Source organism: Blennius ocellaris, assembly GCF_963422515.1.
Source record: "Blennius ocellaris genome assembly, chromosome: 18".
Classification (NCBI taxonomy): Eukaryota; Metazoa; Chordata; class Actinopteri; order Blenniiformes; family Blenniidae; genus Blennius; species Blennius ocellaris.
In genome coordinates this window covers 3,519,611-3,533,178 of record NC_137667.1, presented here as the reverse complement: position 1 = coordinate 3,533,178, position 13,568 = coordinate 3,519,611, and the positions used below count along the sequence as shown (strand labels likewise).

The following is a 13,568-nucleotide window of genomic DNA, read 5'->3' as shown; positions in this document are numbered from 1 at the left end:
CTCGTCCAGGGGGAGAGTGTATTTTGGCCACCGCCTGAAAGCTGCTTCAGATCAAAGGAATGGGGGGGGGGGGGGGGGGGGGGAGTCCTGCTAGTCGCTGATTAACCTGCTGGCACGCCGCAGACACAGTCCTTTAGCTGCTACCAGCCCCCTCGCAGCCACAGCCTCGCTCGCTTGGATGCTCTCCGAGGTTGGAGAGTCGCAGCGGCGTTATGAAACCAAGGGGAACAGACGCAGGATTGCGGTTTTACGTAATTGCGGTGTGTTCACACTTAATGTAAATGTCGTGTAATGCTGCTATATAAAGAAACGGTGTGGCCACACCCTCAGGCAGGGAGGGGGGGGGGGTTCTGCTTTAAAATTCGTGAAGTGATGTTCACTGGCCCAGCTGACCGAATCCCCGTGGCGAAATCACACGTTCTCACTCCACTTCGCTTAAGCTTTTCTCCATCAGATTTGAATTGTATGTTTATTGTACTTTTATTCTACACTTTGCCGCCCACCCCCCCATCGTAGTTTAATTTCCTTGTATTTTATCTTACCGTATACTTTGCTCCCCTTAGAACTTATTATACTTGATTATAGTCTGTGATTTTTATCTTATTATTTTAGCCCTATTTTATTTTATTTGACTTATTATTACTTCTACTGTAAATACTTTTGGCCCTTTGGGTTCTTGATAGCCATTGTATATAAGATACCTCTATTCTTTGCACATTTCTTGTCTTTCCTACTCACGAGTGTCCTTAAGAGCAGAATGTAGATTAGATGTAGAAGTAAATTTCTCCTTTGTGAGATCAAAGTAAATTTCTCCTTTGTGAGATCAATAAAGGCTTATCTTATCTTATCTTATCGCGGATGAGCAAATGTTGACACCCGGTTTGCATCTTCAGGTGAAAACGTTTTATGTGTCTGGTCACACAGTGTACGCATAGGGCAGTGCCTCGAGTGCCTACACACACACACACACACACACACACACTATCTTCAACCCCTGAGAGTTCTGCGTCGAGGCTGCGCGGTACCACGAAGTCAGCTCACTGCCATACCGCTAGGGGGCGTCGAAGGACCGCTCACAAATCTGCCTGAAACTGTATTGTTAATGTTCATTTTCCGTGTCATAATGAGCAATTTGGAACAAAGATTAGCGGCGACGCTGCAAATTACAGCTCTGGGTGCAAAGGCAGCAGACTGTGGCGGCGGGCTGCAGGCCTGCTTTCTGCACGTCGTCTTTCATGTTTGCGTATGGCGTATAAATTAGGCTCGATAACGCGGCGCAAACAATCCTTGGTGTTTTGATACCAGAGGACACATTTAACGGTCCCGTGGATCCTTTTGCCTGAGTGGGTCACATGGCTCATCGCCGTGGAATTATATGGCAACCGGTTGTGTTCGTCCTCCTCCGTACATCAACCCGGTGGCGTATTTTGTGGCGTCACGCAGTCGAGGCTTCTGTCGGAAACCTCACGGTGTTTGAAGACAGACGTGCACGTCTCTATTCTCAGCATCCACGGACTCGCTGAACCTCTTGGAGGCGCCGTGCCTTTCTTATTCCCAGACAAAAATGTTTCCTTCTTGGGTGCGCAGACTATAAATCAACCCAGAAATAACACAAGAAAATACATACGGCCCCTTTAAAAGCTGCTCTATTATCTCTGATTCCCATATAGCGCGAGCAATGCTAGCATCTGTCTCTACAGGCAGTAATATAGATATGGCGCCTGAAGTGTAGGTCCTTTTCTTTTTCTTTCGCCCAAAAGGCTTCCCACCATGTCAGTAATGATCTAATTTGTATGCATTGTCCTCTTCAAATCTCCCCCTCGATAGGTCTGCTGTACTTCAAATTTCCCCTTCCCCTTTAACACCTTTCCATACAAGCCGGCTCCTCTAAATAACTCACTAACCAGAATCATTTCTGAGCCCTTGAAATGTAAAAGCAGGTGGTGTCCAGTGGGAAAATTAGTGCACATAAATTACCTCAGAAATAGACGGTTATTGCATGCCTGCCTTTTTTTTTTTTTTACATCTTGATATCTTTCTCGTTGCCTCTACTGTCTGAAATATGATGTATTTCCCATGTTTTGCTTGTTTTTAACTTCTTCTTGCAGGTTATTTATGCACTTTCTTTCATGGCTGCTGTGTTTTTTTTAATCCACGGATTGAATATTTTGGTGTGGAGTGTGCTACATAAATATGAATTATAAAGATTTCGACTAAAGTAACGAGAGATAGAGAGAGAAAAAAAAATCATAAAGCTGTTATAAATATCTATAAACAACTTTAAAACTCTTTATAAACCACTGTATAAATGTGTGATGTCTGTTGCTGTTGCCGACTGTTTCAAGCTGTTTGTTAAACTCTCAAACTTTAAAGGCAACAGCGACATTGAGCGCTATCAAATGGCAAATAAGAAAATCCCGTTCAAATATACCCGGCCAGTAGAAGATTGGCTTCAGGAGAAAGGTAAATCTTTATCAAACTTCTAGAATGTTTTTTTTTTTTTTTTCCTGTCATTCCATCGGCTTGTTCCCTTTTCAACCTCTGAGAATGAATAACCATCCCTTAAACCCTTTTTAAAAAAAACAAGTAAAACCAAGAGCTTTTTTTTTTGTTTGTTTTTAATTCCTTCCTTTGTTTTTTTTCTTCATTTTATTAATTTTCCCCCCCTTTTTTGTCATCGTCATCTCTTTAAAATTCCGTTGACTCATCGTGTCCAGTTAAAGGGACTCAGAAGAGATTGGAGAACAAAAACTCCTCGTCTTTTGTGCAGATTTGACTTGGAAGGAGTCGTTATCAATGCAGCTGTAGTCGGCTTATTGCATTGAGGGGAGAGTGAACTCTCCTCTCCTCTCCATCGCCCCCCCCCCAGGGCTCAAATCCTCCGTTTGAGACTCACGCCCTGAAAACCCAGAACGCAGCAGGTGCCTCTCCCTGCTGTAATCTATCTGATTGTAGTTTCGCACGTCACACGAGCTTAAAGAAAAAAAAAAAAAAAGAGAGAGAGATCCTCCCTGGTTGGGTGATGGAGAGCTAATTGGACTCCTTTTTGACAGCGAGGCGCCGCAGAGCCCCGATAGAGTTGCGCTTCTCAATCACGTCAACAAGTCGGCACCTCGTTCAATTTGTGGGGATTTAATAATAAAGGAAAAGCGGAAAAAAAAAAGCACCTTGAAAAAAGACTTCCCCACTTTATTCTTTTAACACAACATAATATCGTTATAAACTGAATTTAAAATTCATTGCACATAAATATCATAACCTGATTATAAAGTCCCTTTAACGACCGCTTAAACACAAGACGGGTTTGAAAAATCCCATTACTGCTGCATGCATGACTCCACACATGCTATTTCATTCCTCTGTGATACGAACGCCTTGTCCCTGTCATTCCATACCACATGTATTATGTATTATGCATTACGCAGCAAACAAATGTTACCCGATTGGGGCTGCTATGTGTCTGCGAATTACACAAATGAGATTTTTAATTATGATTCCCTGTATATTGTGGAAGTTGCCTCGCATTTCCCTGGCTTAATTAATGCACGCGCGCCGTGTTTTGACAGTGATATTTAGGCTTCTCCTAATGAAAGTCGCGTGACGTGCGGCGGGTGTGTATTGCTTACGCTGTCATCCCAACACGCCGACGTCTGTAGACACGTTTATTAATCATTTTACTGCAGCGGTCCGCTGTTTTGGCCCAGAGAATATTAAGAGTATCTGTGGAACATGTTCCAGCTCATTTTTCAAAGATTTTCTTTTTTTTTATTATTATTATTTTCATACCTGCATGTGTTCAATCCCTTGTGATACTACTGCTATAACTGCAGTAGCTTTGATTGTTTTAACTCTACTAAATATATGTATATATAAAAGTGCGCGTACAATCATGTGTACATATCATTTAAAACAAAATGGTGTTTTCAGCATATTTGGATATTAAAGGAATGTGATCATATTAAACCTCTAACATATGGAATGTGTGACGCAAAAGGCCTAAAAGCAACCAATCAGCGTATTGCTTGTCGGAAAACAGATTTTCTAACAAATCTGTTAAGAGTTGCATCGGCGAGGTTTCACTACATTCTGCATCAGAAGGTTTCATTATAATTGACTTCGTCTTGAGATTGTAGTAATTTTCCGCAACAATCAAACAGGATTTTTGCAAACATATCAACATTTCCGTCACACGTGCTCTACATAAATAAGTTTAAATATGTTCGACACCCCTGATGTAGTATATTCAGGGGAAAAAATGAATGTTGGATTTCCAAATATGAAGAAAACGACCATTTTCCTATGTGTGTACACCTTTTGAAATGATCCCTCATATACGGCCTTATTTTATGAGAGTAAACCAAAAAACATCCGTTTGGTTTGGCGAGTTTCCTTTCCGTCATCTTCCCCTGCGCTTGCGGGCGTAGTCTGTTAGCCGTTTATCTGCGTCCTACACGGTACGTCAACCCTCTCCCCTCCCTCCCCCCGCCCTGCCAGGCCGGCAGCTGACCATCTTCAACACCCAGGCCACCATCTCCATCGGCGGCAACGACCGCAAGCGGCCCTACCAGGGCCAGCTCTCGGGCCTCTATTACAACGGCCTCAAGGTCCTCAACATGGCCGCCGAGGGCCACGCCAACATCAAGGTGAACGGCAGCGTGCGGCTGGTGGGCGACGTGCCCGTCAGCCGGGGCGCCGCCCGCACCACCACCTCGGTGCCCCCGGAGATGTCCACCACCTTCATCGAGACCACCACCACCCTGTCCACCACCACCACCCGCAAGCAGCGCTCGCCGCCCACCATTCAGGTAAGGCCGGCCGGGGGGGGGCGAGTGAGGGGGGGGGGGGCGGACGCACGACGGGCGCTGCATGGCGTTTTGTCAGAGTATGTATTGTTTTTGTTATTTATATATAGATAGATAGATAGATAGATAGATAGATAGATATAGATAGATATTGATATTTCTCTCTCTCTCTCTCTCTCTCTATCTCTCTCTCTCTATCTATCTCTCTCTATCTATCTCTCTCTCTCTATTTCTCTCTCTCTCTATCATCTCTCTATCTATCTATCTCTCTGTATCTATCTATCTATCTATCTCTCTATATCTATCTATCTATCATCTATCTCTCTCTCTCTCTATCTATCTCTCTATTTCTCTCTTTCTCTCTATCTCTCTCTCGCTCTATCTCTCTCTCTCTCTATTTCTCTCTTTCTCTCTCTCTCTCTCTATCTATCTCTCTCTCTATTTCTCTCTTTCTCTCTATCTCTCTCTCTCTCTATCTCTCTATTTCTCTCTTTCTCTCCCTCTCTCTCTCTCTCTCTCTCTCTCTCTCTCTCTCTCTCTCTATATATATATATATATATATATATATATATACATACACCCTCTCCGAAAACCTTCAGACACATTTTATGTTCTACAAATATCTTGACATTTTATATAACAGTAGTGAAGAGGTTGTCCATGTACATGACCTTACTATGGATATCATGCGTTTACTTCCTGCCGTTTTTATTTCATTTGCACGCAGGAGAAATTGCAGCGTCGTGCATCCCGAGCGCAACGTTTCAGGATTATAACCCGTCGCCTGTTGTGCTTAATTTCCCCCGCAACAGAACTAAATCACGGACGTTGCACGGCGTTAATAAAACTACTGTGTTCAGCCACGTATTTCCTTTAAGCTTTCAGACGTTGATTTCCCTTTCTGCCTAACAAAGCCATCTCTGTGTTAAATATTGTGTTTTCTTGGTAATTAGGTTTGAAAATGTGACAAAGCGAATGTCAAAAGAAATCCCAGCACTTCTTTCGCTTTCTCCGCTGCTTTGTGACTATTTTTAAGGACTAAGGAAGAAAAAAAAATAATTCCAGGACTGAACATGCGTGGATTGTAGCCGCGCCGCTTTTTTTTTTTTCTTCCCGCTTGATCGGTCAAGGTCAGAATACTGTATTTCTCATTCTGTGGAGGATTGAAGTGCCGCTGTTCACCGGGCTGTGCAAAGCCGCCGTTCCCTTCCTTCTACATTTCTCCTTTCTTCTCTCGGGTTTTCTCAGTTCTCCATTTCAGCCTCTGTCCGTCTCTATCAGTCAGTCAGCCCACCCCCCCCAACCCCCCCAACCCAACCACCACCCCCCGTTCCGCCCTCAGAGAGGCCTTTCGCCAATACGTCCCGAGTCCGAGCCAATGAATGTCACCACCGTGCCAAGAAAGTAATCACACTGAGCAGTCCTTTGACACCCAGAGGACAAATTGAACCATTCGTTGTCCATATTAAAGCAATAACTCTCTCTCAGGTGTGAGACGGGGCGGGATTGGGGAGGGGGGGTGGAGGTTGTCGGGTGACAGTCAGCGACCACTGTTATCAGCCTCTTCACCTCAACAACAGATTGCCTGGCGTGCGGCGATGATGGCCCTTCATGTCAGGGCTGACACTGGTGCGACTGTATGAATACGAGTGTTTTGGGGGGGGAGGGGGGGGGGAGGCTCCAGGAGCCGCTAAATACCCTGCCATTTGGACAAAACCAGCAGAAAAGGGTCAAAAAGTCAATAAGTGCCATTCGGAGGTCCAAAACAAAGCGACCATTCCGCCTCCCAGGCAAAACCGGCGGTGGGTGATTGAGCCGTGATGCATTACCGTACTTTGTCTGCCACCGTCAACAAGGTCACATTAGATGAGAGGAGGAGGAGAAAAAAAAATGAAAAAGTGGCATTTTGTGTTGCAGGTTATTAATATCAGAGGCTGTTAATATAGGAGGGCGTCTAATGAATGGGCCTTCATACGAAGCCCTCTGCTCTTCAAGGTGAAACGGTGAACCTATTGACCTCGTTCCGGAAGTTTGCGTGGGCGGCGCCATGCGCGTAATCACACTTCCGGGTTTAGCCCCGCGCTACTTGATTTGCGATACGAGTCTGTTTAATTGCTAATAGCAAATAGCTTTATGGTTATTTCTGTTCATGGACGTGCTGTATATCTTTACAAAGCATGTTTTGGGTAGTTTTTAGTCGCTGGGTTTGTTTAATAGATGCCTTAATTTCCAAAGCAAGACTTAAGAATCGCTAGAACGGCTGGAAGCTAGCTAGTTAGCCACGTTAGCCTGTCGTCTTGTAAACACTGCCAACTCCACGCTGCAGCACTATAATGACAGCATTTAGCACTGGACACACTGATTTGGACTGTCGTCTGTAATAAAGTTAGCTCTATATGGAATATTGTGTTTCCACAGTTAAGAATCATCCAGATTGTTGCTCTTTGCTCTCCTCAGTGAAGAGGAGCTCCGTACTGAGCACACAGAAGGGAAACAGGCTCTATAAACAACTCAAAGTCGTTTTCAAACTATCAACACAAGCAATGCATCGTTTACTCGTTGGTGTATATGATCATAGCACATTTGGCGCAAAATAACCTCCCTTATATGATATTTTAGATGCAAGTCTTCCCAGTAGTTGAAACGAACGCGATTTCGCTGGAACAGGAAGTGCGTTTCAAACGGAAGTGTGGGACAGAAGTAAAAAGTGGGCGGCGCGGAATGAGGTCAATACCACATCTGTCGTCACCCTGGATGCTCCTTGGAAGATATACCCGGTTGGTCATTTACCGATAAAAATGTTCGTATTTTGCCACCCTTGCTAACTTTTCACTTTGTTTTTTGGATTCCTTCTCCGGGAGCACACTCCCGTGGCGGCCTGTGCTTTGATTCATGCCGCCGTGTCGCAGAATTTCATTTGCCAAGGCCTTTAATTTTACAGTTCCCCGGTTGGTTGTCAAATACCGTGGTGGTGGTGGTGGGGGGGGTTAGGGAAAGGACCTGTACGGGTTTGGCAGATCCCTCCACCCCTCTGGGTAGGTTAGCGGAGTTCAGGGAGTTGAGCTATCGTTAGTGTGGTTACCGTGACGCTGGCGTCAGAAAAAGCCATGTGAGCGTTAAGGGGTGTGCCTTTGTGCCGCCGCATCCTCTTCTTCTGCTATTTTTGGGCCACGTCACCCGCACTACCTGTTTCCCTTTTTGGGATGTGAGAAGTGTTGAATCCCCCCCGCCCCCCCCCCCCCTCCCCCCTCCCCCGGTGGCTCTGGATCAACAGAAGGAGAGCCGGGGGTGGAAAATGGAGACAACCAATCTCACGCTTAATTAATGATAGCTCTGCTGGGACGGACCAACACGACAGACATGTTTTATTTCCTTTACTCTCCCCTTCCCCCGCCCTCTCTTCAAATTAAAAAAAACAACAAAAAAACCTATATAGACCAGACATCGATCCAGTCATTGAAACCAGGCCGGAAAACCAGTGAGGCTGGTGTCAAATTACAAGCATTGGCAGGCTTTAAGGGGTGATGAAAAAGTAGCTTGTAAACGAGAAATGTGGTTTTTAACAGTAAAAAAAAAATTGTCCTTGATCTATAAAAAACACTGAAACAAAATGAAAAGGAATTCTTGACATGAGCATACAATTGATTACAATCAAATACAATCATATGTATGTGTCCTGTAGAGGAGGAAACCACAGGAGACCATTCATCTGTTTTTTCCAGGATAATGTAGGATAAGGTTTTATTTCTATAGTGTCGCCGAATGCCTCCAGACTCGGTTGTTGTTGCGTAACAGATCACATTTTTTTTACTGTTGGCGCCGTAATCCCGAAGCTTTCTCCGACGTTATTCACCGTATACCTGCTCTCCACGCGCGACGTTGTGACATCAACGTTGAAAAGGCATTAAAGCGCCTCCGGTCCTGGAGGGCGCTCGGTCGGAAAGAAAAAAAAATAAAAAATCCATCAGCCATGGAGCTGCAGCATGAATTAAAAAATATTTTTGTTATTGTTTTTTTTTAAGCCACGTCACGTGAACCCTGAACGTCTTTACACGACCTTACACGCGGCTCTGTTTCTGTACACAAGTCCAGTGGGAAACAAACCCCACGTTTAGTTTTTCCCTTTTTTTTTTTTTTACTTTGATCATGTGCCGCACGCGAAGGGTGACTAATGCTAACCGCATTAGCGTTAGCCAACTGCTCTCGCCTCTTTGGCATGCGTGTGCGCCGACGAGCTAGCATGATGGGAGAAGCGCTGTTGCACTTGTTGCACTTTGAGACGTGGACGTTAGACGTCCACTCAGTGAAGTTAAATTCACGCTGCCTGGAAAGACCCCCGCTGCCCCCCCCACCCCCCCCCCCCCCCCTCCATACTCCCATCATAAATATTAATTAGCTCCTTATTGACTCGGTGAGACAAGTGAACAAGGTCCACAAAAAAGGATTAATGCAACGGTCAATATTTCCAAGCAAGAATAAATGAATAAATACCTTCTTGTTATGAACTTGTTCACTTTTACCCCCGCGTTTTTGTTTACCGTCTGGACCTCGGCCGGCTTCCTCGCCGAAAACAAAACGACCAGTTTCGCATTAGTGCTGTCGGCTGTCTGAGCTCCAGTGCTCATAAGTGGTTTGTATTGAAATTGAAATGGATCGACATTTATCCTGGAGATGTTACGCAACGCATAATTAAAACTCTGCCGATAGCCTGCGGCGGTGGAATTCAGTCGGTTGGGGGGTGGGGGTGGGGGGGGGACTGTAGATGATCCCTGCATTAACAGTAAACAACATCCATTTTACGCATCGGTTAAAGGCTCGTTTTTTAAGGCACCGTCAAGTATTAATACGTGTGTTTTTCAAGAGAGGGGAAGTTTTCCAAGGCTCTTGCGGGAAGTCTGAAGGCGATTTCATCTGAGGCTGATTGTTGCTCGTTACAACCTGAGAAAATCTGTGTGTGTGGCCTGAAAAAGAACCTCCGTCGCTCCACTAATGGTCTTTATACGAGATGCAGAAAGCAAAGATTGCTGTTCTTGCTTAATTGAGACTGTAAGATCTTTGGGGTTTATTTTCTTAATCGAATTTATTGGAAAACTTCAAAACAGGTTTTTCACACTCTCTCCCATTCATCTTCTCCTTTTCCTATTTGTACAGAAAGATATATATATATTTATATATTGGTAATACCACTCCATTTACTCCTGTAAGGGTATAAACAACTAGTTTCCCAGACACCGTAAATCAAAAAGGTAAATAAAACAGTTCCACATGAGCAGAAACGACAGTATGAGTCAAGAACCAGTCCACTGTGTTGCCAAATTTTAGCACCTAACTCAAAATGTTGTGTATTTTTGTTTTTTAATTATTGTTTTTTACTTATTTACTGTCATGTTCATGACAATAATTAATCCCATCAGAGAGGTTTAATCTCCCCCCAAAGAAATGACCGTAGCATTTTGCACTTGCACAGCCTATATTTAAAACAACAGGAGGATTAAATTGTGATTGTTCTCAGTCGGATTATCGTAAATGTAGTTAAATTGCAAGATTCTGTGAGGAAAAACGTTTTCCAGGTGGAAAAATGCAAAGCTTTCGTCTTTGGGCGTCCGTGACTTTGGTGCTCAGAGTCACCGATTATGCAACTTTTTGAAAACAGCTCTTATAAAGTGGATTTTTTTGAAGATACTCAGAATACAATACAATACAAACGTTTGAGGAAACAGTAATGACATCAGCACAAGACATCAAGACATCAGCACCCACTAGTGGCCCAACATGAAAACTACATCTATATCCGCGTTTCTGCCGTTTCCATGTAAACAGGCGGTTTTTTTTTAAAACGCAAAGCTTTTGATGTTTTAAAACACAGCTTGAACTATTGACGTGTAGACGAGGCCCTGAGACTTTAGCAGAGAAACCAGTTCCCCGTGCTGGAAGACGTGGACGCCACCGGTCCAGGTACTGACGACTTCACACGTAGAAACCCAGGATATTTTAGCAGATCCCCGAACGCGACGAGGAGCGGCGGAGAAACAATTATAAGTTGTTGAGCAGCCACCTCGGCCCTTCAGCTCCCGCAGGATTCTGGTCCAAACCCCAAAGAGCACTCCTCCGCCCCGCAGGCCTCGCGTGTGAATGGCCGTTTTGGGAATGCTTGTTTATGCCGGGCTCTCTGTCACGGGGAGGTCGCCGTCTCTCGTTCTCAATTAACTGGCCCTGCCGGCGTGAGATGTTTGCGAACAATTAGGAATTGGGGTGGAGGGGGGGGGAGGGGTCTGCAATCTCGACTACCGTTGGGGGGAAAACGGCTCCGGGAGAGACACTGAAAGTGATTTGCATGGTTTGCCGTGTTAAAGAAATTGCTGGCGTCCATCATCTTCAACTGGCCCAGCGCTCAGGAGACGGGGAAATGAGAGGTAAATTGTTGGAGGTTTAATTGGGCTTCTTTTTTTTTTTTTTCTTCTTCTTCTTTTCTGCTGAGAAGCCGCGGAAAATGTCGAATCAATGCGCATGGATACCCGATGAAAGGAGCGTCGCGCCGACTCCGCGGTGGATTCCTCCCCGGCTCGCCGCGACTTCTCGTTCGTCCGTCCGATCGTGTCGAAGGCGTTTCCCTGGGAGGTTCCGGCGGGCCCGACACGCGGGGGAAAAAGGTCACGGACATAGATTTTTCCCGCTCGGCTTTATTCCGCGCCGAAGCTCCATTTTCTCACCTTTCTCAGGAGAACGCTCCCTCTTCGTCGGGGACGTTGCGTAACGCCCGGGGAGGTATGATAATCCCTGGATTCATTCCCTCTTCGGGGTGGCGCTGGGCGGCCGTCTGCTCGGCGGTGTTTGACGGGTGTGTGTTCATCCGGGAGTGTGCACAGGAGTGTGTGTGTGTGTGTGTGTGTGTGTGTGTGTGGGCAGATGTGCTCCACTCCTCCACCTGCTGTCGCTCGTCTCCTCTTCTTCAGTTCGTCTCTGTGATCACCTTCCCTCACGATCAGCACTCAGGCCCACCGGTAATTGTGGAAAAGTTTTTTTTTTTGTTTTTTTTTTACTTCTTCTCCTCGTATCCCTCCGCCCCGGCTCTACTTCCGGCTGCCCTGCCGACCACCCCGGCTCCAAGTTAAATTCTCGGAGATGAATGCCGCTGGTCTGCTAGTTGCTCGGGAGGTCCAATTAGGAGACGGCAAACTGAAGGCGACCCTGCTGGTGTGTGCAGCTCATTAAAACACTGCAAACACACACACACACACACATGCGTGAAGACACTTTTGTGGAAGGATCTCTTAATCTTCATCTGCAGTGGGTATTATAAAATGGAGACGCCACAATATCAGGGTTGGAAAACACTGATCGCAACCTTGCAACTGTCGCAGTTAAAACACGCAACCAAGACGTGAGATCAGTTTGTTTTAAACGATGAGATAACATGTATATATTTATATATATATATATATATATACACTGCGTTAAATTGCAGGCTCATGCAAAAACATTATGTATTTGTCAGGGATCACAGGCGAGTTCTTCCTGTGGGAACCTTTTCACATTTTTAACCGAGGCCTCGTTTAACACGTTTTCAAGTGAAAACGACGAAACTCGTTGTATATCGGGGGGGGGGGGGGGGGGGGGTTGCGTTTACTCGACAACGGCGCTTGGTAGCCGCTGAAAATGTCACTTTTCGATTCCGTTTCCATTGAAATGGGCAAAAAAAAAGAAGCTGCTTCTTCGCGAGCTTCAATACTTCTTCTGCTCTTATGCCATCATATGGACAATAACAACAATAACGGCTTCTTGTATGACTCCTAATCCAGATTCTCCTGGGACTAGCTAGTCTAGCCAGTCTAGGTTATTGTTGTCTGTACGCACGTGTGAGGCTTCATTACATAAACAACCAGCAGTGCCCACTAGTGGCCCTAAAAGGACATTGTTTTCAGCGTTTCCATGTAAACCAGGGGAGTCAAACTGATTTCAGTCTTTCCTTCTTTTGATTCTTTTGTAACTGCAAGAATTTGCCAGTCTATTCTGAAATATACATATTAAAGGAAATCAGATATTATTATATTTGCAACAAAAAAAAAAACCCTCAGTCAGCTGTGTCTGGATATCGTATGTTTATTCAGGATTAAAACAATTTGTCATCATCTGGACATTTTTTTGAGTTTATGTCTCTAAAGTATCATTTCACATAAATTGGACTTGTTGTTTTATTGTGAAAGGTGTTGTGTCATGTGAACCTCCACAGATGCATTAATGTCGGGGGTCAAATTCTGACCGAGGGCGGTTTTGAATGTCATTTTTGACAATCTAGTGTTTTTAGATCAGCCTCTGTCAGTTTTCATTTTTATACTTTAAAAAAATAAAAATTTAAAAAATCACATGGCGGGCCGGATTAGATCCTCTGGCGGGCCGCTTCTGGCCCCCGGGCCGCATGTTTGACACCCCTGATGTAAACGGACATCATTTGCAAAGTGTTGTCATGGAAACAAAAAAACACAATGTGCATTTTTACTAATTAAACAGGCCTTGGACACCTCTAATGTGTGGTTATAAACATCAATAGATTCTGCAACGCTGGATAAATGTCAAGGAGAAGAAAATTTAAAAAAATCGATCATTCCAGCCAGCCAATCACTTTTCACAGCTAAAGATCCACAACGACAAGATATAACAGACCTTCCAATGTGTTTCCAAGAGAAGAGAGACGGCAAGTTAAAAGCTGAGGCTGCAATGACGACTGTGACCAATCATCATCATCATCATCATCCCTCATCCTCCGCT

At 44.8% G+C, this 13,568-nt stretch overlaps 1 protein-coding gene across 1 annotated transcript in view; it reads left to right on the top strand.

Moving 5' to 3' along the window:
* Positions 1-13,568, top strand: part of nrxn3b (neurexin 3b) — a gene marked incomplete at both ends in the record, with an annotated part of 330,758 nt that overhangs the window by 291,865 nt on the left and 25,325 nt on the right. Inside the window, 1 exon segment of the mRNA XM_080514353.1 lies at positions 4,495-4,805. Within this exon segment, the coding sequence (XP_080370479.1) occupies positions 4,495-4,805 (311 nt within the window).